The 21,698-nt window shown below is 49.7% G+C and overlaps 1 protein-coding gene across 1 annotated transcript in view; it reads left to right on the top strand.

The window, feature by feature from the left end:
• Positions 1–21,698, top strand: part of DNHD1 (dynein heavy chain domain 1) — a 178,169-nt gene that overhangs the window by 11,112 nt on the left and 145,359 nt on the right. Inside the window, exons 3-8 of the mRNA XM_084616938.1 lie at positions 1,491–2,154; positions 2,637–2,816; positions 3,203–3,406; positions 3,763–3,873; positions 6,869–7,025; positions 7,926–8,177. Of these exons, the coding sequence (XP_084473064.1) occupies positions 1,491–2,154; positions 2,637–2,816; positions 3,203–3,406; positions 3,763–3,873; positions 6,869–7,025; positions 7,926–8,177 (1,568 nt within the window). The remainder of the gene's footprint in view (positions 1–1,490; positions 2,155–2,636; positions 2,817–3,202; positions 3,407–3,762; positions 3,874–6,868; positions 7,026–7,925; positions 8,178–21,698) is intronic.

The raw sequence follows: 21,698 nt of genomic DNA, 5'->3' as shown, positions 1-21,698 counted from the left end.
TCAAGTTGCAGTGGGGGAGGTTTAGGTTGGATATTAGGAAAAAATTTTTCACTAGGAGGGTGGTGAAACACTGGAATGCGTTACCTAGGGAGGTGGTAGAATCTCCTTCCTTAGAAGTTTTTTAGGTCAGGCTTGACAAAGCCCCGGCTGGGATGATTTAATTGGGGAATGGTCCTGCTTTGAGCAGGGGGTGGGACTTGATGACTCCTGAGGTCCCTTCCAACCCTGATATTCTATGATTCTAGGGGGAGCTCTTTCCTCATGGTCAGTGCTGGCCCCATTGCCCCAGGCTTGCCCTGGGGGTTGTTGTGCTACAAGTGAGGTCAGAAGTGAATTTGGCGGCATCTCTGTTCTAATGCCAACAGCCCAATAGCTCATTGTGATGAGATCCCCAGGGTGCAGCCTTAACCCTGCTTTGCTAGTGACAAGCAGCAAACCCCTCCAGGCGCTGTGATCACTCAGCAACAGCAGGTGGAGCCCCTCAGCCAGCTAGATCGCATGAATGCTCCCAGAGCCGGTCATGAATCACTCAGAGAAAGGCACCAGCCGAATTCCCCCAGCTCCCAGCCTTGCACCTCAGGAATATACAGGAACTCCTCATTTAAAGTCGTCCCGGTTCACGCTGTTTTGTTGTTATGTTGCTGATCAATTAGAGAACATGCTCATTTAAAGTTGTACAATGCTCCCTTCTAACATCATTTGGCAGCCGCCTGCTTTGTCCACTGCTTGCAGGAAGAGCAGCCCATTGCAGCTAGCTGGTGGATGGTTGGAACTAGGGTGGACTGGCAGCCCCCCTATCAGCTCCCCGCTCCCCTAAGTTCCCTGTGCAGCAGCTGCCCAGCAGGCTATCAATTGCCCGCAGTTCAGCTGTCCCTCCCCCCACTGCCGTGTGCTGCTCCCCAAGACTCCTGCTTGCTGGGGGGGGAAGAGGAGGGCTAATGTCAGGGTGTCTCCCTCCCCCCTGCTCCTGCACCCCGCTTACCCCATCTTCCATAGAGCAGGGACACATGACAGGAGGGAGGGAGCTTGCCCTGGCAGCAGCTGTGGCTCAGCTTGCTGATCTAATTAACAAGGCAGTGTACTTAAAGGGGAAATGCACATCTCTCTCACACACACAAGGTGTGTGTCTCTGTCTCTGTCTGCCCTCCTTCCTTTCCTGCTGCCTTGTAGAGTGTGAGAGTTAACCCTTTAGGGCTCAGCCAATTGCTAGTTCATCATTTAGCAGTAAGGCATTGCCCGGGAAATATCCCACCCTCTGACTCCTCCACCTCAACCAAGCTTCACAATCATCATCACTGTGTATCCGAGGATCCTGTTGAAGCTCACAGATAGGCCGTCAAAGATCACATCTGTGGGAGGGAATCTGACCTCGCAATACAGTCCAGTAGGGTGTGGGCAGTGTAGGGGGCTAGGGTGGGGGCGCCCTCAGCCTTGGGCTGAGCACTTGCTCACTTCTCCTGGCCCTATCTCATGACTCTGTCCCTTTGCAGGTGGCAGAGAGCCCAGGAGCTCCCAGCCAGTGGAGCGTGGCTGGGCCTGGGGTGTCCGCCAGCGCCTTGCTGCCCAGCTCCAAGAGACAGGGAGGCCTGACCCCCAGCACTTGGACGCACTCGTGGCTGAGCTGATTGCTGTGTTTGTGAAGGTGCTGCAGAGGAGCAGCCGAAGTGCCTGGCTGCACCTACTGGATGTCCTGCAGCTCCTCAGCCCCTTCCGGGAACAGCTGCGTTGCCGGGAGGAGCTGCTGCCCTACCTGGAGAGGCTCTGTTACCAGTACTACCGAAGTCAGGCCCTCGTGTCTGACATGGATGTCCTAGGAGCCATGGGCCAGGCCTTCCCCAGGGACCACTCGGAGCTGTTTGCCCATCCACTTGCTGCACACTACAGGGATCCAGTGCCCCCAACCAATCTGCTCCCTGTTGGCTCAGAGCCAGCCTTCGCAGGGCAGCCCTGCCTCTTTGTCCTAGACCAGGAGGTAGAAGAACCAGCAGCTGTGTGCCAGCCAGGCCCAGTGTCTTTGCAGCAGCTGCAGAGAAGTGTGGGTCTGGTGGGCATGGAGCTGGCTCAGGAGGAGACCCAGTGGACAAGAAGCCTGGGTCTCATGTCCCTTGCCCTTGGTACAGAGGTGCCTGTGAAGTATTGCTGTGCTGAGCCGAGGTAAGGGCTTCCTCCGCCAAATCCTGGCTCGAGGCTTCAATGTCCTCCCCCAGGGCATGGGCTGTTCTTGTGGGTCCCGCACAGAACAGGGATCACCCACACTCCCCAGGGCCACAGGGATGCTGGACTGTATGCCCCAGAGCTCACTGTGACTGGAGAGCCTGCCAGCTGGTGGTGGGGACTGTGAGCCAGGACTCCTGGGTTCTGTTTTCAACTCTGACAGGAGAGTGGGAGCTTGGGAGTTCGCTCAGGGGAACTGGGCAGCCAGGAGTCCTAGATATTTTTTCTAGTCCTCCCTGTGTGATGGTGTAATGGTACAGATCCCCCCTGGGGAGTGAGTGTCTCTCCAGCACTGTGAAGGTGCAAATCCTAGCCATGTTGAGTATGGCATCCCAGCTGCTCTCCCCCTGCCCACGCACTGGAGGGGGACGTGGGGTGACCTCTGCCCTGGAGCTCTCACAGTCATGCTGTCTTCACTGCAGGCTCCTTCCAGACCCAGGCGGAGAGGCTGCCACGCCCACCCCACAGGTGGTGGAAGGAGAGCAGAGCTTCTCCTGGCAGTCCCTGACGGGGCTCCGGGCTGCTGAGATTTTTGTGAGGAACAGGCACCTGGGGAAAATCAATTTTGTCTACCTCAACGTTGCCCCCAACAGGCACTTCAGGTAACTGCACTCCAAACTCAGCCCTCTGCACCCACACTGCCCCTACCAGGCACTTCCCCAGTGCTGTGTTAGCCTCTGGGATGTCAGGCCCAGTGCCCCAGTGGTGCTACAGGGCTCTGTGCCCTGCTGGCCTCCCCATGGCAGGGGCAGGGGTATGTGGATGGGTGGAGCAGCCAGGCCCTGCTTCCTGTTTCCATATAGGCCTTCAGAGTAACAGCCGTGTTAGTCTGTATTCGCAAAAAGAAAAGGAGTACTTGTGGCACCTTAGAGACTAACCAATTTATTTGAGCATGAGCTTTCGTGAGCTACAGCTCACTTCATCGGATGCATACCGTGGAAACTGCAGCAGACTTTATATACGTTGGTATCTTTCTTTCTCGATACAGGCCCTACGACCTGGTTGTGGTTCCTAAGCGGCAGGCCAACCCCCAGCACTATGTCTTCTCCCCCTTTGGGGTGCTGCACGTGCACCCAGATGAAGGCGCTGAGACCCTGACACTCGGAGAGTGGCACCGAGAGGCCCTGCTGTGGCAGCTACTCCAGTGCATCCCCTTCTTCAGGCACTACCTTGTCCGCAAAGCCTTTGCCTGGTGAGTGGCCCAGGGCACTGCAGAGGAACCTGAGAGATACCACCCTCCACACTGTGCTCGGAGGATGGTGCCTGGGGGCCTGAGCCCTGGATGCAGGGGACCTATACTGCACATGTTGGAGCAGGACCTGAGGTTGATTGGGCCCCATTAGCAACCCCATTAGCAGCTTACAGGATCTGCACCTGATGGTTCTTGCTGCAGGCACATGGGCTGGAGCCCAGGGATGTGGACAGGGTGGGACCGATAGCAGCAGGTCGGGATGGAGCCCCTTGTTGATGTGCAGTGTCTCACCTCCCTGAGCTAGTCCCTCCTCTCAGCATGGCACAGCTCCTAGTCTTACTCTCCTTCCCCCATAGCTGGTGGCAAAATGTGAAGCACCTGCAGCTGCTAACACGCCAGGAAGCCCTGGGCAGCTACCTGCTCCTGGCTGTTCCCCACTTTGGAGCAGCACTGCTCCACATTTCCAGGTAAGAGGGAGAATGTGTGTGTGGGAGGGGTGTCCCTGCCCCAGCCAGGACCTTAACTGAGAGCTGTACCCCACTCAGAGCAGCCCCTGTCCAGGTGCCGCTCCCCTTGGAATCCCAGCTGAGAACACCCCGTGCTGGAGGCCCAAGGCCGTGGATGTAACCTTATCTATAGTTCGTGGTTACTTTAACAAATTCCCACCCCAAGGGCCAGCCTCCGAGACAGCTTGCAGGAGAGAGGTTACCACAGAAGGGTCCCAATGGTGCGCAGCAGAGACTCCCATAGTGTTCTTTCCATAATAATTCCCTTTATTAATCAACCAAACAATGCACACACTGTGTTACCAACCCAAAGCTCTTGGTAACTTTTACTCTGTGTGAGGTGGTGTCAGGAAATAAATCAGGGGAGACATGGCCGACCGACCGATAGATGACTGGCACAAACAGGACAACACAAGAGTGCTTTTGCTTAAAGCTGAACTTTATTTAGTCTCAAGCACTTATACACACGTCCGCAACAGGTTAGTAAAACACCCCCAACCCTTGATAATTACCAAAGCTGAGTGTGGCTCTCGAGTGGCACAGCGGCAGCCCGTCTACCGGTGGGCAACATAAGATGCAGCCAGAGGGAGAGTCCAGTCCTGAAGAGTCCCACCACCTCAAACTTTTCCCCATTATTTATACATTAGTAATAGAATGACATGTCCCTTAAAGAAAACTTGTTAAGTAAGCAGTTTCAATGGTCAAGCAAGAGATTCCTTCTGATTATTGATTAACCAGGTGTGGGTTTTTCCAGAGTTTGCAGGCTTGAGGCCCCAATAGACATTCCTGGGGCACATCCTGCTCCTCTAAGATGCATGTAACAGCAACTTCAACACAATTCTTATCAGGAAGGACGCGGGGTCAAGCTGCCCTCTCTGTGGCACCCAAAAAACATTAAACTGAGACTGCTGAATGTCCAATTTACAGCCTGTTGACTTGGCTGCTTTTAGCAATAAGTCATAGTGGTTTCAGGCACTTTACTGGTTTGCCAAAGTTTCCCCGTACAACTGCAGTCTGGTAAAGCAGAGAGAGAGACCTGTACAGAATGGTGTTAGTCTTCTTTGTCATCGTCCTTGTTAGGTGGCTTATTCCTTCACCCACTTACTTCCCTGGTCCTTCTCGCATGAACAGAGAGCAACAATACCCAAAGTCCAAAGGTGAAACAATTCGATGTTTATTGGGGTGAACTTCCAGCAAGCATGATTCCAGTTTCCTTCCTTAGTGTCCCCCTTCCCAGCTCTGACACCACAGAGCCTTACACCTGTGTTCCTGTTCCCATTCCTGCCCTTAGCCAAACATGATTCCAATTTCCCCACCCCCATTCCCTGTTCCCAGTACCCACACGCACACACCCACTCACTTCCTGATTGACTGCAGACTATATAGTAAAACCTGAGTTCTGCTTAGCTATACCTTAACCAATCATTTTACTGAAATTTAACTAACCAAACCTAACATATTGTAACATAATTATTTAACCAATTATATCCCACCACCTTAATGAGTTTACACCCAGCAAAATGAATTATACAGCAGACAGAAACAATCCCAGAACCAGACAGAGATTATACAGACAAACAATGGGGAAATGAAAAGGAGTACTTGTGGCACCTTAGAGACTAACCAATTTATTTGAGCATAAGCTTTCGTGAGCTACAGCTCGCTTCATCGGGTGCATACATAATGGGGAAATGGGGACTACAGTGATAGAACAAACACAGAAGTGAGGATTTCACATCCCAGCTATTGATAAGTGAGTTCTTGCCAGACAGGATGCTATCAAACTAGGTTTCCTTTTACATCTTCTAGGCACTTCCCTTTCTCTGGAGGCGATAGGCATTATCAGGACAGGATTGTATTCCTAACAGCCCAATAGCACCTTATTTCAATGTGACTAGTTTGGGATGTGAGGAGGTGACCGGTCGCTTCCCAGCTTATGGCTGCCTCTGTGGCTTAGCCAAAGGCCTTAGCCTAAGAACAAGGCCTCAGACTGTCACAGTAAGAGAAGGACCTTACACCGGCAGACAGTGATTTTGATTCTTTCTTTTATACCTCTATAACTAGCCAAGTGATAAGAATACACCTAAATTCTTAGAGTATAGACCTTTACAGACAGGCCTGAATATCTGTATCCTAACAGTCCTTACCAGTGGGTGTCCTCCTGGCATCTCCCCCAGACAAGGCACGCAGGCTGGGATACACCCACTGGGGTTCAGACATATTTATGAAGGTTTGAACCCCTTTTCTGTATTTGAACTTCCACACCTCACTACTTTTGGGGTGCCCCATTTTTCATAGGCTAACTCATTAATATTTACATCACCTTAGCATGGTAGTAACAGGTGGTTTCCTGAAGCAAGTCTCGAACATTTCACCCTGACTAGCAGTGTTTGTCTTGTGGCATCTGCTATCTTTCAGAGACATTAGTGTCGAAACTCTGCAGTTTTCAAAACAGCAGCGTCAGGAACATACACGTAGGCTCAGCCGGTTTATTGTTAACATGCTAATGCTACAACATTCAGTAATACTTACCTTTCACCTCTTTGTCCTAAATATACCTGATACCCTTTATCCTGGGTTATGCAGAAGACAGAGCACACGCACCCCCTACCCCCCGTCTCTTTAGGTTCTCCAGTGGTCCTCACTGAGTGCTTTCTCCCCAAGCAGGGGCCTGAGGAGCTTCTGTGGGGCTCTTCCCTTCAGGGGCCAGTTGTCTTCACACTCCTGACTCCCTTCAGGCTCACAGGGGACATTTGCTTCAGTGGTGCTGTGAGCAGAGCCTTGGGGATGAAGGGCTGAGGCCCCAGCCAGTGAGCTCAGGGTTACTGGACTGGACCCCAGGAGGGACTCTCAGGCTTCTACACTCGTGGTCCTATCCTCGACTGTCTGGGGCTGAGTGCCCAGGTGAGGCTGGCTGTTCCTATGGCCCTGCCTGATGGATCCTGCTTCCTTCTAGACTCCTGCAGGAGCTAAGATCTGTACACTGGCTGCCCCAGGATGACTCCAAATGCTACACCTTCCCGGAGCTACAGCAGGCCCTGGCACAAGAGAATGGCCGTGCCCGAGGCCTGCTCAAGAGGTTCCTCACCCTCTGCTCAGCCATTCTCGAGCTGGTAAGGCAGGGTTGGATCATCAGGGAGACCTGTACTCCCAGTGCCCCTTGGCTTCTCTCCTGGAGTGCCCCCTGCTGGGAGGGGTCAGAACTGCAGTACCAGTAGCTCCACAATCAGTGCTCCTGCCCTGCTCCCTACAGTGCCCTCTGACGGGAGCTCCACTCGCAGCCGGTGCCCCTGCCCGGCTCCCTACAGCTCCTGCGGGGAATGGCCAGGAGCTCCACAACCCCGCGGCCGGTGCCCCTGCCCGGCTCCCTACAGCTCCTGCGGGGAATGGCCAGGAGCTCCACAACCCCGCGGCCGGTGCCCCTGCCCGGCTCCCTACAGCTCCTGCGGGGAATGGCCAGGAGCTCCACAACCCCGCGGCCGGTGCCCCTGCCCGGCTCCCTACAGCTCCTGCGGGGAATGCCCAGGAGCTCCACAACCTCACAGCCAGTGCTCCTGCCCAGGAGCTCCACAACCCCACAGCCAGTGCTCCTGTCCTGCTCCCTATAATGCTCTTCCAGTGCTGGGAGAGGAGTACCTGGGAGTTCCCCTCCACAGGTCCTCCTCTCCCATTGAAGCTCCACGCCTGCCCTATGGACCCTACAATTCAAGGCTTTTAGGGTCCTGGTTTGGCTAGGAAAGCTCTGGGAACTCTCAGGATTGTGTTCCCCAGTCAAATCAGGGAATAGTGCTTCCGCCATGCCTAATGTTTCTATCAGAGACCTTTTAGGACCCTCTTTCTCCATCCCAGAGCAGCAAGAAAGAGTCTCCTGCAATAATGTGGAGCTCCATAGCTGGGAGAGATTTGGGCAGCTCCCTTCACTCCTTCCCCATCCCACCCTGAGCACTGACGGGGAAATGGGTCTGTGCAGGGAACCTGCCTTTCTCAGCCCCCCTGTGTCCATGTCCTTGCAGGTGCGGGATGACACCTACAAGATGGTGCATGGGCTGCAGACCCAAGTGCAGAGCTACAAGCTCTACATCACCAAGGAGTCCCTGTATCAGCAGAGAGTCCACCACAGGGACCTGGAGAGGAGGCTGAAGGAGGCCGAGTTCTGGATGCAGAGGCTAGGCAGCCTGGCCCAGCTGGTGAACCTCCTGACCTGCCAAAACCTGGTCTCCATCGTGCAGGAGGAGGTCACAGCGTTCGTCAGCAACGTCATGAAGGTGAGGCAGGGAAAAGGAGGCTGAAGGCTTTGAGTCTTTCACACCCTTGGCCTGCCCTTTCTCAGTCTGACCCTGGCATAAACTCAGAGTTGAAGGCCAGACAGGGCCATTAGGCCCCCTAGGCTGACCTGTGATAGCACAGCCAGAGACTCCTGTCCAGCCCCCTGCACTGAACCCCGTCACTGGTGTTTTATCTAAAGCAGTGGTCTCCAAACATTGGGGTTGCCATGCCCCCCGTGCCCTTGTCTGTGCCCCTCGGAGCTGTGGCCGTGAGAGAGAGACATGGGGTAAGAGAGCTGAAGCTGGGGCCAGGGGCTGGGGGTGGGAGCGGAACCGCAGACAGGCCGTGGTGGGGGCTGGCAGCTGGGCCCACGGCCAGGTGTGGCTACACTCCCAGCCCTGCCCCAAGGCCAGGGACAGAGCCGCAGCCAGCAGACATGGCTAAGGGCAGGGGCGGGTCTGGGAGCGGAGCAGCAGTTGGGCCGGAGGCTGGGGCCGGGGCCGGGGCCAGGGCCAGGGGCGGGGCTAGGAGTTGGGTGAGGATGCCACTGCAGATGGGACCAGATCAGAGCGGGGGGTGGGGAGGGGCTGCAACTCACAAGCATTCAATGAAGTCTAAACACATTCTTATCATTCTAATACCTAGTTAACAATACTAACACATGGGTAAGCCAAAAGCTGGTTTCAGCTATGTCAGTATTCAGCTGAGACATTGGGACTTTGGCCTGAGCTATCTTGTCTGTCAGCATCACAGAAGACTCCACCACTTCCCTTGGGTCACCATTGCTGTTAAACATTTGGGCCTTATTTCCAATCTGAATTTTTCTGGCTTCAGCATCCAGCCATTGGTTCTTGTTCTGCCCTTCTCCACTAGCTTTAAGAAGTCTCTAGCATCTGGTATTTTCTCCATAAGGTGATAATTATACACCATAGTCAAGTCACCTCGCAATCTTCTTTTGGATAAGCTAAACAATTTGAGCTTTTTAAGTCTCTCCCTATAAGGCATTTTTCCCAGCTCTTGAATAATTTTTGTGGGCCTTTTTTGGCACTCTCTCCAATTTTTCAACATCCTGTTTAAAATATGGATACCAGAACTGGATGCATTATTCCCGGCTCAGTCTCACCAATGCCATATACAGATGTAAAAATCACCTCCCTGCTCATTCTCACTCCTCTCTTGTTTATATAGCCAAAGTTCCCATTAGCCCTTTTTGCCACAGCATCACACTGGGAGTTCATGGTGAGCTGCTTGTCTGCTATGATCCCTTTCAGAGTCTATGCTTTCCATTATATAGTTCCCCATTCAGTAGGTGTGGCCTGAATTCCCTGTTCTTCTTCGAGTGATTGCAAGTGTGCATTTCTCTCTTGGTTTGTGTGTGCCCTACGCACGATCACCAGACATTTCTTCGCTCAGTGGTAGCTGTCAGGGCGGCTCAAGCACCTTCTGCTGCCACACACTGCTGGCATCTGTGTAAAGCATGCAGCTGACTCTGAGCCCCCACCCCGCAAGTTCCTTCTTACTGCCTGGGTTGGTTGCTGGAACGGCTCTTCTTGCATTTGCAAGTTCTCTTAGTGGGCTGTTTTTTCTTGTATTGTAAATAGTGTTATTAAGGTTATTAGGATTTAATTAGTTAGAATTTTTTTTAACAATCTCAGGGTTTCGTTTGTCTCCTGGTGCCAAGGGATGCCCCTGTTAACAAGCTTCAAGCCCTGTGTTTCCTGCAGTAAGGCTATGCCTGTGAGCAACCTGCACTCAAGGTGCTTGAAGTGCCTTGGGGAAACTCAGATTGGAGGGCATTGCCAAATTTGCAGGGACTTTTAAACCTTGTAGAAGAAAGTTTCTACTCATCGAGGTGGTCTTGAGACCTCCATCTGAGCCAGGCTGGTCAGACTTGGCACTGAGTGCCTCAGCATTGGTGAAGAGTGTGCCTCCTATGTACCTGAGTCCTGAGACTGCTGAAAGTGGGAGAGGCTTGACACAGAAATCTGCTGGGCAGGGGGCTAAGTGGAGAGTGCAGTCTAAGCCCAAGCTGCTTCTGTACAACAGAAGATGGTACCGTTGACTCCAGCACGTGGGCAGGTTTCATCGAGTCTGGAGCCAGAAGGAGCTCCTTCCACATCTGTGGCACCACACTGCACTCTTGCTATCTTGGTACCAACCATGCCGGCAGCATTTACGGCTGCCAGGGACCTCCTGGCCCTGTTGGGGGCAGTATCGCTGGCAGTACAAGAGGTGTTGCTGGACATGGGAGAACCAGCAGGATTGGTACAACACTCAGTACCGTGCCAGCCTCATTTACCCTTGATGGCTCAGTCTTTCGCACTGTCCTCTCTGTGGGCCTCTCCACTTTGGCACTGGTTGCTGGCACTATCTGAAACTGCACCTCTGTGGTTAGCGGCAGGAGAATCATCGTCTTCTGAATCAGAGGTTGGGTCCTATGTTTCCTGTCCTCATAGACTCTCTTGCTATTCCTCCTCCAGACATTTCCACCCTTCCATGAGCCAGTCACAGAAGTACCATTGAGTGGTTAACCAGGAGAGTAGTCTAGGGGTACAGCAAACAGTGACTGCACCCCGACTCCTAAGGTCCCACCCACCTGTGCCCCTCCTCCTGTGGTATTACTTGCGGAGTTGAGACTGACGCATGACTCGAAGCAAGGGGTGGCATGTGACCCTGCTAGGAACCCTTCCCCCCATCGTCAATTAATCAGAGTGGGTTTCAGCCCTGTTGGAGCTCCCCGAGAGTAGATTTGACCAATCAAGGCAAGTTCAGCTGTGGGGAGACCTTTCTGGAAGAGGGTCATGTGACCCCTTGAAGAACTTCTCCCACCACCCTCTAATAGTCAGCATAGTCCCTCCTGGAAAGGAAATGTATACTAATCAGAACAGGTCTAGCACAAGGGCCTAGGCCGGAACTCTCGATCTCTGGAGTTCAATGGTTGGCCAGTCAGCAGCACCACTCCTGGAAGCCCATTGTCTGTGGAGGAGGCCATCTTGTTTCAAGAGCTTGTTTTTCAGATTTCTGGAAATGCTACGGGGAAACATGGCCTCCGCCATCACCCCCATGAGAACCATGGAATTCGTTTGAGCTTGGAGGGTCCATAGTCATCTGCAGAGACGGTGCTACATCAATGACCGTTCTGAGGAGGCGGTAGGAGCTGCCGAGGGGAGCCCTTTGGCCCAGCCATTGATGGATGCACTGGAACCCGACCCCAAGACCCAAGTGCTTGTGAGGCAGACTGACGAGCATCATGAACGCCCAGCATCTGCCCCTGTAGAGGAGGGCGACAGTGGTTCACTGCAGTTGGACAAGGTGAACAGAGATGACGTTGCTTAGGTAAATAGACTGTAAAAACTGGCAGTTGAGGATTGGGTATAATGGGCTAGGAGCCGACCTGCATAACTCTAAACCCAGTGCACATGCAGCTGTTTCTTTTCTGAAAATCTCGCTGCCGCCTTTCTAGAGGACCCAGAGGCCCTGGACAGCTTTGCATCAGAGAGCGAAGGGGAATCAGGCTCAAGTTGGTTTTGTTCAGCACCAAGACAACTTGTTCAAGAGGAGACCGAGTGTGAAGAGGATAATGGCTGTATGGATTTAAAGAAGGCCCTTGGCATAGAAGTAACTGAGCCAGTGCCATACTGTGAGTGTAAAAGAGCAATGTGGTTTATTGTATGTGTTTCTGTCTATGCTGTCCTTAGTCACTGTCTTAGGGAGACGCTTTTGAAGATTGTGAGGGCTATGTTGTAGACGAGCCAGGCCAGTGGCATCATGACTGTGTGACTTGGACGTCAGAGGATAGAAACTGCAAGCTCCAGGCCCTGTGTGCTGACCTGTTTTTGGAAAGCTTATTGAACACTCTTATTGCCATAGGTTATGCAATGCAGTGTCTGTGTGTAACCCAAGAAAATTTAGCGGAAGGGATGACCTTGGTAAATGCTGTGCAAAGCACTCGAGACGCTGACAGTGACTTAAACAATATTACCAAGCTGAAAGATACCCACTTAGTGCATTATCTTGATCACCTGCTCAACACAAAAAGTTACAGAACCCTGCTTAGGGGAAAGACTAATGGTAAGAAATCTAAAAGGATTAAATTAGAGAATGGTGAGGGACAAGCATGTGATATAATAAAACTTGGCAATGTAAAAGGTCTGCATGGCCTTTAAATAGCATGAAAGTTTTGGTGGGGCATCTCCGTTTGTTTTCAAGGGCTGTATGTCTGTAACCCTTCTGCCTGTCAGAGTTGGCAGCAACAAGGGCCGGGTTCAGTATCTAGGGGTTCCATTCCAATAACACAATGCAAACCGGCTCGAGCCCCCACCCAGTGACCTGGGACAAATATATACCACTCCCGCTGGGCGCCTCCAAGAGGCAATACTTCCCCTCTTGCAAGCATATAGTCTGAGTGTAGCAAAAGTCTTTTAATAACAGAGAGAAACAATGTGGCATTATGTTGGGGAAACACCACCAACAGGATTCATAACACAACCCATGAGCAAAAAAAAAACCCACCCCAGGCAAATTGGGGCATGCCCTTTGGTTCTTGAGTCCAGCAACCCCAAATCACCCAAAGTCCCAAAAGTCCAATGCCCCAAAAGTCTATGTCCCTGGTCAGGGCAGCCCCAGAGTTCGAAAGTTTATCTGCGGAGCTTTACCTCCCAACCTGGGTGGAAATGGGACGGGGGTAAGAGGCACGTTACGTGATCTGAAGCTGACCGCCCCATAGTTCCATAGCGGCGCTCCACTCCGCCAGCCGCCCCACAAACTCCTTCGCTCAGCTGCGCTCCGCTCCGCCAGCCGCCCCACGAACTCCTTCGCTCAGCTGCGCTCCGCCAGCCGCCCCACGAACTCCTTCGCTCAGCTGCGCTCCGCTCCGCCAGCTGCCCCACGAACTCCTTCGCTCAGCTCCACGGCCCACAAGCAGCTCCTGCCATCCACACACTGCTCCGCGTCGAACTGCTTCACCAGCCGTCCCGCAAACTGCTCCACAATATATCTTCAGGCTCCCCCACTACTTAACACAACACTCAGTGATTTCAGCTCTTAGGTGAATTCAGCTTATAATAGGGGAGCCCCAGTGCTGGTGCACTGTCAGCCCAAAGTGAGCTCAGCAGCCTATAACTAGACTTCTAATGAAATCAAAATTAGCTCTGATATTCCACAGTGGAGAGAGGAGGAAGTGCAATTAGCATGTAAGGCCCTCACCAAGAGGCCCATGCCACCAAGTATTAATACTTGTCCCTAGCCTCTCTCCATTCACACAGTTTTGGAACCCATGACCCTTGCCTAGCGAGTGCTACTTAGTTGATGGTGAATCCCTCCATCATAACAAAAGGCCACGTACAGTTCCAAGCACAGTTCCCATAATCAGGGTAATAACAATTTATTCTTCCTGCCCCAATAACAGAGACACTGGGGATCCCACAGCAGCCAAAGTGACCATTTGGGCAGCTATGGTCTCATTCTAGGCGTGGTGGGTGTGCCTATGCAAATGAGATCGGCCCCTGAAGTTCTTTTCCACAACTTGCCACACCTCACCACCAGATGTCAGGGTGGAGCTCATCCTGACACTGCTTACATGTCTTTTAAATAAAAATAGTTTGTGAGAACCCAGTTATTGTGTCATTAAGAAAAGAGACCTATTTACATGAGAAAGCTGAAGTGCAAGTAGTAGAATTCAGTGGAAAGAAAACAAAATCATGTTTAAAATAAAGCTAAAACGCTCTGATATTCTGTATAAAACATGGATGTTCGCGATGTGAGTACAAATGAGCTGACTCAACGCCATTGAACTGCATCAGTTTAACCAGAACCTACTGAAAAAACGGGGTTGTGTGGAGCCTATTGCTATCCAACACAATCACACGTCCAGGTTTTCTTCATGTTCCATCGGGGTTAAAGATATTCGGTCCTGTTGGAATTGGAAATGTGATCAGTAATGAGGTTTGATGAGCATTCATCCACAATAAGGGGGGTAGGAAGTACGGATTAATATTAATCAGGGGGTTGTACAATGCTGTGGGGCTGTCTTTCCAGTAACTCAATCATTAAAAGTTTAAAAATAATATATTAAACAAACAAACAATGGTCTAACCCAAAATGGAAGGTGGCAAGAGTTCACAAACCTCCACCACCTCATAACATAAGAATGTGCTGTAACATTTAAAAGCCAACATTGTAGGTTGTTTACTCTGGTTGTGCTACATCTGTTTTTATTTAAAAACAAAGCAGAACTTTAAGTACAAAAGAAACATGTTTAAAATGAAAAGAAACAAAAACAAAAAAACTAAGACATTCATTGATATCTGCAAGGCTCCCACTCTAGTCATGGAAAGGGGTACAGGTAAAAGGGACATCCTCAAGGGGAAACTGAGGGGTAAACAAAAGGGAGGTCAGTGTTTGGAGGATAAACAGATGGCCGTCAAAAAGATATCATCAAGGATGCTTGCAATTTTTTTTTAAAAGGTTAAACAGGTGATGAGAAAAAAACAAAAAGCGATGCCCCCTAGTGGAGGCTGTCAAACTGTCATGTCTGAAAATAGGGAGGCTGGAGCGGCCTTGGGCACTTATGGGGCGGTGGTGACTCTCACATAGGGCTGGTCTACACTGTGTCATTAGATCGACATTCCCCGCATTGGGTCGAATTTATAATTAGCTTGTCTACATTACAGAGCCCTTCCTGCCGACCTAAAGGGCTTTTAAAATCGCCTGTACTCCACCTCAATGAGAGGAGTAGCGCTAGTTTCGACCTTCCCAGGTTGAAGTAGGGGTAGTGTAGACACAGTACAGTGTATTTCAACTTGTTTGGCCTCCGGGAGGTGTCCCAGAGTGCTCCAATGTGTCCCCTCTGGACAGCACTTTCAACTCCACTGCACTTCAGCCAGGTAAACGGGAAAAGCCCCAGGAACTTTTGAATTTAATTTCCTGTTTGATCAGCGTGGAGAGCTCACCACCACAGCTGACCATGGCTGCCCAAGTACGCAAACATGGAGCATACAGGAGATACTGGATCTGAGTACTGTGTGGGAAGAAGAGTCCGTGCAGGCAGAACTCTGAACCAGCAGAAGAAATGCTGACATTGATGCCAAAATCGCACAGGGCCTGGGGGACAAAGACTGCACCAGGGGCACACAGCAGTGCCCTGTGAAAATAAAGGAGCTCAGGCAAGTACCAGAAGACAAGGGAGGCGAACAGTCGCTCTGGTGTGGAGCCACAGACGTGCCGCTTCTATGGGCAGCTGCATGTGATTCTAGGCAGGCACCCCACCAGGACTGCAACACGCTTCGTGGAAACCTCCCGGGGGACACAAGTGGCCGTGGGCAACAACAAGGAGGACATTGTTGATGAGGAAGAGGAGGAGGAGAATAATGCACAGCAGGCAAGTGGAGGATCCATTCTCCCCGACAGCCAGGACCTTTTCCTAACTCTGTGGCCAGTCCCCTCCCAGGACCCACTGGTGTGGGACTGTGATGGCGAGGAAGGCACCTATGGTGAGTGCACACTTGTAATAACACTACAGGGGTTAAATGCAGTTGTGGTTACTGTTTAATTTGAGGTAAACAATTGGGATACAGTGGTGGCCAGTGCAGCCACAAAAGGGTGCTTCCCAGAAAAGCCTGTTTATGTGCCAAGAGTTTCCACACTACAAAATTTTCCCAGGTGTGCCCCCACACCGCCTACCCTTTTGTGTGTGCTTACCATGCCTGCCTGCAAACCGAAATCTGCCGCCCAGAGCTCTGCCATGTGTTGTACCTTACTGGCATGTTCTTCTTTTAAAACACTAAATTTGGCCGAGTACCTCAGGGAATGTATTTACTGCTATGAATTGTTTTATTCATTGCAACAGTTAACCTTTTGTTTTCAACAATGTATGCTTTTCCTTGCAGCTGCAACATTTTCTCTGGGTGCTTCCTCCACTCCAGCACAAAGGCTGTCCCAGATTAGAAGGCGAAAAAAGCAGACAAGGGAAGACATGTTCTGTGGTTTGATGCGTTCCTCCAAGGCTGACAGGGCCCAGCTCCGTGCATGGAGGCTCTCACTTTCAGAGAGCATGCGCATCGACCAAGAGGGCCGGAAAGCAATCAGGGAACAAGAGCGTAACACGCAAGAGGAGATGTAGCAGCTTATGGGGGAGCAAACTGACATGTTGAGGTGTCTGGTTGAGGTGTAGGAAAGGCAGCTAGACCTTAGAGTCCCACAGAGCACCATATCAGTATCACCTGCCATGTCGTCAATGCAGCAACTTATCGTGTTTTCTGAAAGGGGAAATTTTTCAATTTCCTTGCATATGCGCCTAATATTACTCTGACAATTTCTTTGCATGCTGGTAAAATTAATGTCTCTGTGACTGTATGTGGTTTTTTGCCTCTGCTACAAGCTCAGTGACCATGTAGCTTGCTTCTACAAGCCATTACCCTCTGATCCCACTGAGAGTTACCAAAAGCAACTACAGCATTTGCTCAAGAAACTTCCTGAAAAAGCACAAGATCAAATCCGCACAGACACACCCCTGGAACCCCGACCTGGGATATTCTATCTACTACCCAAGATCCATAAACCTGGAAATCCTGGGCGCCCCATCATCTCAGGCATTGGCACCCTGACAGCAGGATTGTCTGGCTATGTAGACTCCCTCCTCAGGCCCTACGCTACCAGCACTCCCAGCTACCTTCGAGACACCACTGACTTCCTGAGGAAACTTCAATCCATCGGTGATCTTCCTGATAACACCATCCTGGCCACTATGGATGTAGAAGCCCTCTACACCAACATTCCACACAAAGATGGACTACAAGCCGTCAAGAACACTATCCCCGATACTGTCACGGCTAACCTGGTAGCTGAACTTTGTGACTTTGTCCTTACCCATAACTACTTCACATTTGGGGACAATGTATACCTTCAGATCAGGCACTGCTATGGGTACCCGCATGGCCCCACAGTATGCCAACATTTTTATGGCTGATTTAGAACAACGCTTCCTCAGCTCTCGTCCCCTAAAGCCCCTACTCTACTTGCGCTATATTGATGACATCTTCATCATCTGGACCCATGGAAAAGAAGCCCTTGAGGAATTCCACCATGATTTCAACAATTTCCATCCCACCACCAACCTCAGCCTGGTCCAGTCCACACAAGAGATCCACTTCCTGGACACTACAGTGCTAATAAACAATGGTCACATAAACACCACCCTATACCGGAAACCTACTGACCGCTATTCCTACCTGCATGCCTCCAGCTTTCACCCTGACCACACCACACGATCCATCGTCTACAGCCAAGCTCTGCGATACAACCGCATTTGCTCCAACCCCTCAGACAGAGACAAACACCTACAAGATCTCTGTCAAGCTTTCTTACAACTACAATACCCACCTGCAGAAGTAAAGAAACAGATTGATAGAGCCAGAAGAGTTCCCAGAAGTTACCTACTACAGGACAGGCCTAACAAAGAAAATAACAGAACGCCGCTAGCCGTCACCTTCAGCCCCCAACTAAAACCCCTCCAACGCATTATTAAGGATCTACAACCTATCCTAAAGGATGACCCAACACTCTCACAAATCTTGGGAGACAGGCCAGTCCTTGCCTACAGACAGCCCCGCAACCTGAAGCAAATACTCACCAACAACCACATACCACACAACAGAACCACTAACCCAGGAACTTATCCTTGCAACAAAGCCCGTTGCCAATTGTGCCCACATATCTATTCAGGGGACACCATCACAGGGCCTAATAACATCAGCCACACTATCAGAGGCTCGTTCACCTGCACATCCACCAATGTGATATATGCCATCATGTGCCAGCAATGCCCCTCTGCCATATACATTGGTCAAACTGGACAGTCTCTACGTAAAAGAATAAATGGACACAAATCAGATGTCAAGAATTATAACATTCATAAACCAGTCGGAGAACACTTCAATCTCTCTGGTCACGCAATCACAGACATGAAGGTCGCTATCTTAAAACAAAAAACTTCAAATCCAGACTCCAGCGAGAAACTGCTGAATTGGAATTAATTTGCAAATTGGATACTATTAATTTAGGCTTAAATAGAGACTGGGAGTGGCTAAGTCATTATGCAAGGTAGCCTGTTTCCTCTTGTTTTTTCCTACCCCCCCCCCCCAGATGTTCTGGTTTAACTTGGATTTAAACTTGAAGAGTGGTCAGTTTGGATGAGCTATTACCAGCAGGAGAGTGAATTTGTGTGTGTATGCGGGCGGGGGGGATGTGAGAAAACCTGGATTTGTGCAGGAAATAGCCCAACTTGATTGTCATGCACATTGTGTAAAGAGTTGTCACTTTGGATGGGCTATCACCAGCAGGAGAGTGAATTTGTGTGGGGGGGTGGAGGGTGAGAAAACCTGGATTTGTGCTGGAAATGGCCCACCTGATGATCACTTTAGATAAGCTATTACCAGCAGGACAGTGGGGTGGGAGTAGGTATTGTTTCATATTCTCTGTGTATATATAAAGCCTGCTGCAGTTTCCACGATATGCATCTGAGGAAGTGAGCTGTAGCTCACGAAAGCTTATGCTCTAATAAATTGGTTAGTCTCTAAGGTGCCACAAGTACTCCTTTTCTTTTTGTCAGAAACAGTTGCACAGTCAGTCATCAGTCTGACTGATGGATAAGCTATTACCAGCAGGAGAGTGAGTTTGTGTGTGTGGTTTTTGGAGGGGGGTGAGGGGGTGAGAGAACCTGGATTTGTGCAGGAAATGGCCCACCTTGATTATCATGCACATTGTAGAGAGAGTGGTCACTTTGGATAAGCGATTACTAGCAGGAGAGTGAGTTTGTGTGTGTGGTTTTTGGAGGGGGGTGAGGGAGTGAGAGAACCTGGATTTGTGCTGGAAATGGCCCACCTTGATTATCATGCACATTGTAGAGAGAGTGGTCACTTTGGATAAGCGATTACTAGCAGGAGAGTGAGTTTGTGTGTGTGGTTTTTGGAGGGGGGTGAGAGAGTGAGAGAACCTGGATTTGTGCTGGAAATGGCCCAACTTGATGATCACTTTAGATAAGCTATTACCAGCAGGACAGTGGGGTGGGAGGAGGTATTGTTTCATGGTCTCTGTGTGTATATAATGTCTTCTGTAGTTTCCACGGTATGCGTCCGATGAAGTGAGCTGTAGCTCACGAAAGCTCATGCTCAAATAAATTGGTTAGTCTCTAAGGTGCCACAAGTACTCCTTTTCTTTTTTCATCAGTCATGCTTGCTTTTCATTCCGATCCCTCAAATACTTAAAAAAAAGTTCAACTTGGCAGGGGATGAATGCTTGCTTGTAAGGTGTCATTTTAACTTGGCACCATGGCATGGTTTGAGAGTTTCTCCCTACTCACAAGACATTGTGGCAGAGGGCAAGGTGGTTCCCCTGTAGATGAACATCCATATTGCAGATAGCTCTCACAGAAGTGTTGGTTCACTTCCTTAGTTTCATGTTCAGCTTCATCACTGCAAGTAGATATGAAACTGCCAAAATCTTTTTCTTCAAGTATATGTCCATTTTGGGGTCATCAATTTGAAAGTCACCGCTGTAACTTTTGAGATTTGTAAGATTTGAAAAACACACTGACCATCATGAGACTCCACTAACGTCAAGTTATATTGTGAGGAATTTCATTTTGTCAATCTTGAGTGAATAGGTTCAACCTGGCAGGTTAGTTGTTTGTTGATTACGTTAACGGTAGGCTAGCCCCAGATTATTTTGTCCAGTTATGTTTAGAGCTATAATTAAAATAACCCTTTGTTTTCAGTAAGAACTAGGGATAATCCATCTGCTGAAGATTTCTTAAATCAGGCTGCTAAACTTCTATAGAGTAATAGATACATGTCAATGGGATGTTATGTCTCTTTGTGACAATTAAAAACATGAGCAGTGGTGGCCGTAGAGTTTTAAATTCTAACTTCAATAATCAAATCATCAGTAAAAAGAGAAGTTAGTAGACCTGAATTACAATGATATTAATCTGTGTTTTGTGGGTATCCTCTTGGCTATCGTGTCCGACAGTAAACCTACAGAATTGTTAGATGGGGGACAAAGCTGCAAGAGAAATTGGGGTGGTCAGATCAAAAAAAGATTATGCTCAGTGACATAGCATTGTTTGAACCGCATTTACCGGTCAGCCAATAAGTGGTGCTTTATGTGGAGAAAAGGGAGTGTTTTTTAAGAAAAACCAAAAAAACAAAAGACAGGACCTGGTGTATCCCAAAACTTTTTTTTCAGCTTGCTGCACAATGAGCATTATTATGGGGCTCTGGATGCCAAAAAGTTCATAGATTCATAGGTATTAAGGTCAGAAGGGACCATCATGATCATCTAGTTTGACCTCCTGCATTATGCAGGCCACAGAATCTCACCCACCCACTCCTGCGATAAACCTCTTACCTATGTCTGAACTATTGAAGTCCTCAAATCATGGTTTAAAGACTTCAAGGTGCAGAGAATCCTCCAGCAAGTGACCCGTGCCCCATGCTACAGAGGAAGGCGAAAACCCCCCAGGGCCTCTTCCAATCTGCCCTGGAGGAAAATTCCTTCCCGACCCCAAATATGGTGATCAGCTGAACCCTGAGCATATGGGCAAGATTCACCAGCCAGATACCCAGGAAAGAATTCTCTGTAGTAACTCAGATCCCACCCCATCTAACATCCCATCACAGGCCGTTGGACCTATTTACCATGAATATTTAAAGATCAATTAATTGCCAAAATCATGTTATCCCATCATACCATCTCCTCCATAAACTTACCGTGTTTAATCTTGAAGCCAGATAGGTCTTTTGCCCCCACTGCTTCCCTTGGAAGGCTATTCCAGAACTTCACTCCTCCGATGGTTAGAAACCTTTGTCTAATTTCAAGTCTAAACTTCCCGATGGCCAGTTTATATCCATTTGTTCTTGTGTCCACATTGGTACTGAGCTTAAATAATTCCTCTCCCTTTTCGGTATTTATCCCTCTGATATATTTATAGAGAGCAATCGTATCTCCCCTCAACCTTCTTTTGGTTAGGCTAAACAAGCCAAGCTCCTTGAGTCTCCTTTCATAAAACAAGTTTTCCATTCCTCGGATCATCCTCGTAGCCCTTCTCTGTACCTGTTCCAGTTTGAATTCATCCTTCTTAAACATGGGAGACCAGAACTGCACACAGTATTCCAGGTGAGGTCTCACCAGTGCCTTGTATAATGGTACTAACACCTCCTTATCTCAACAGGAAATACCTCGCCTGATGCATCCCAAGACTGCATTAGCTTTTTTCACGGCCATATCACATTGGCGGCTCATAGTCATCCCGTGATCAACCAATACTCCAAGGTCCTTCTCCTCCTCCGTTACTTCTAATTGATGGGTTCCCAGCTTATAACTAAAATTCTTATTATTAATCCCTAAATACATGACTTTACACTTCTCACTATTAAATTTCATCCTATTACTATTACTCCAGTTTACAAGGTCATCCAGATCCTCCTGTATGATGGCAATACCTCCCAGCTTTGTCATCTGCAAAC

Source organism: Lepidochelys olivacea (assembly GCF_965140295.1).
Source record: "Lepidochelys olivacea isolate rLepOli2 genome assembly, chromosome: 1".
Classification (NCBI taxonomy): Eukaryota; Metazoa; Chordata; order Testudines; family Cheloniidae; genus Lepidochelys; species Lepidochelys olivacea.
The sequence above is the reverse complement of the archived record's forward strand: the minus strand, read 5'-3'. Positions and strand labels throughout refer to the sequence as shown.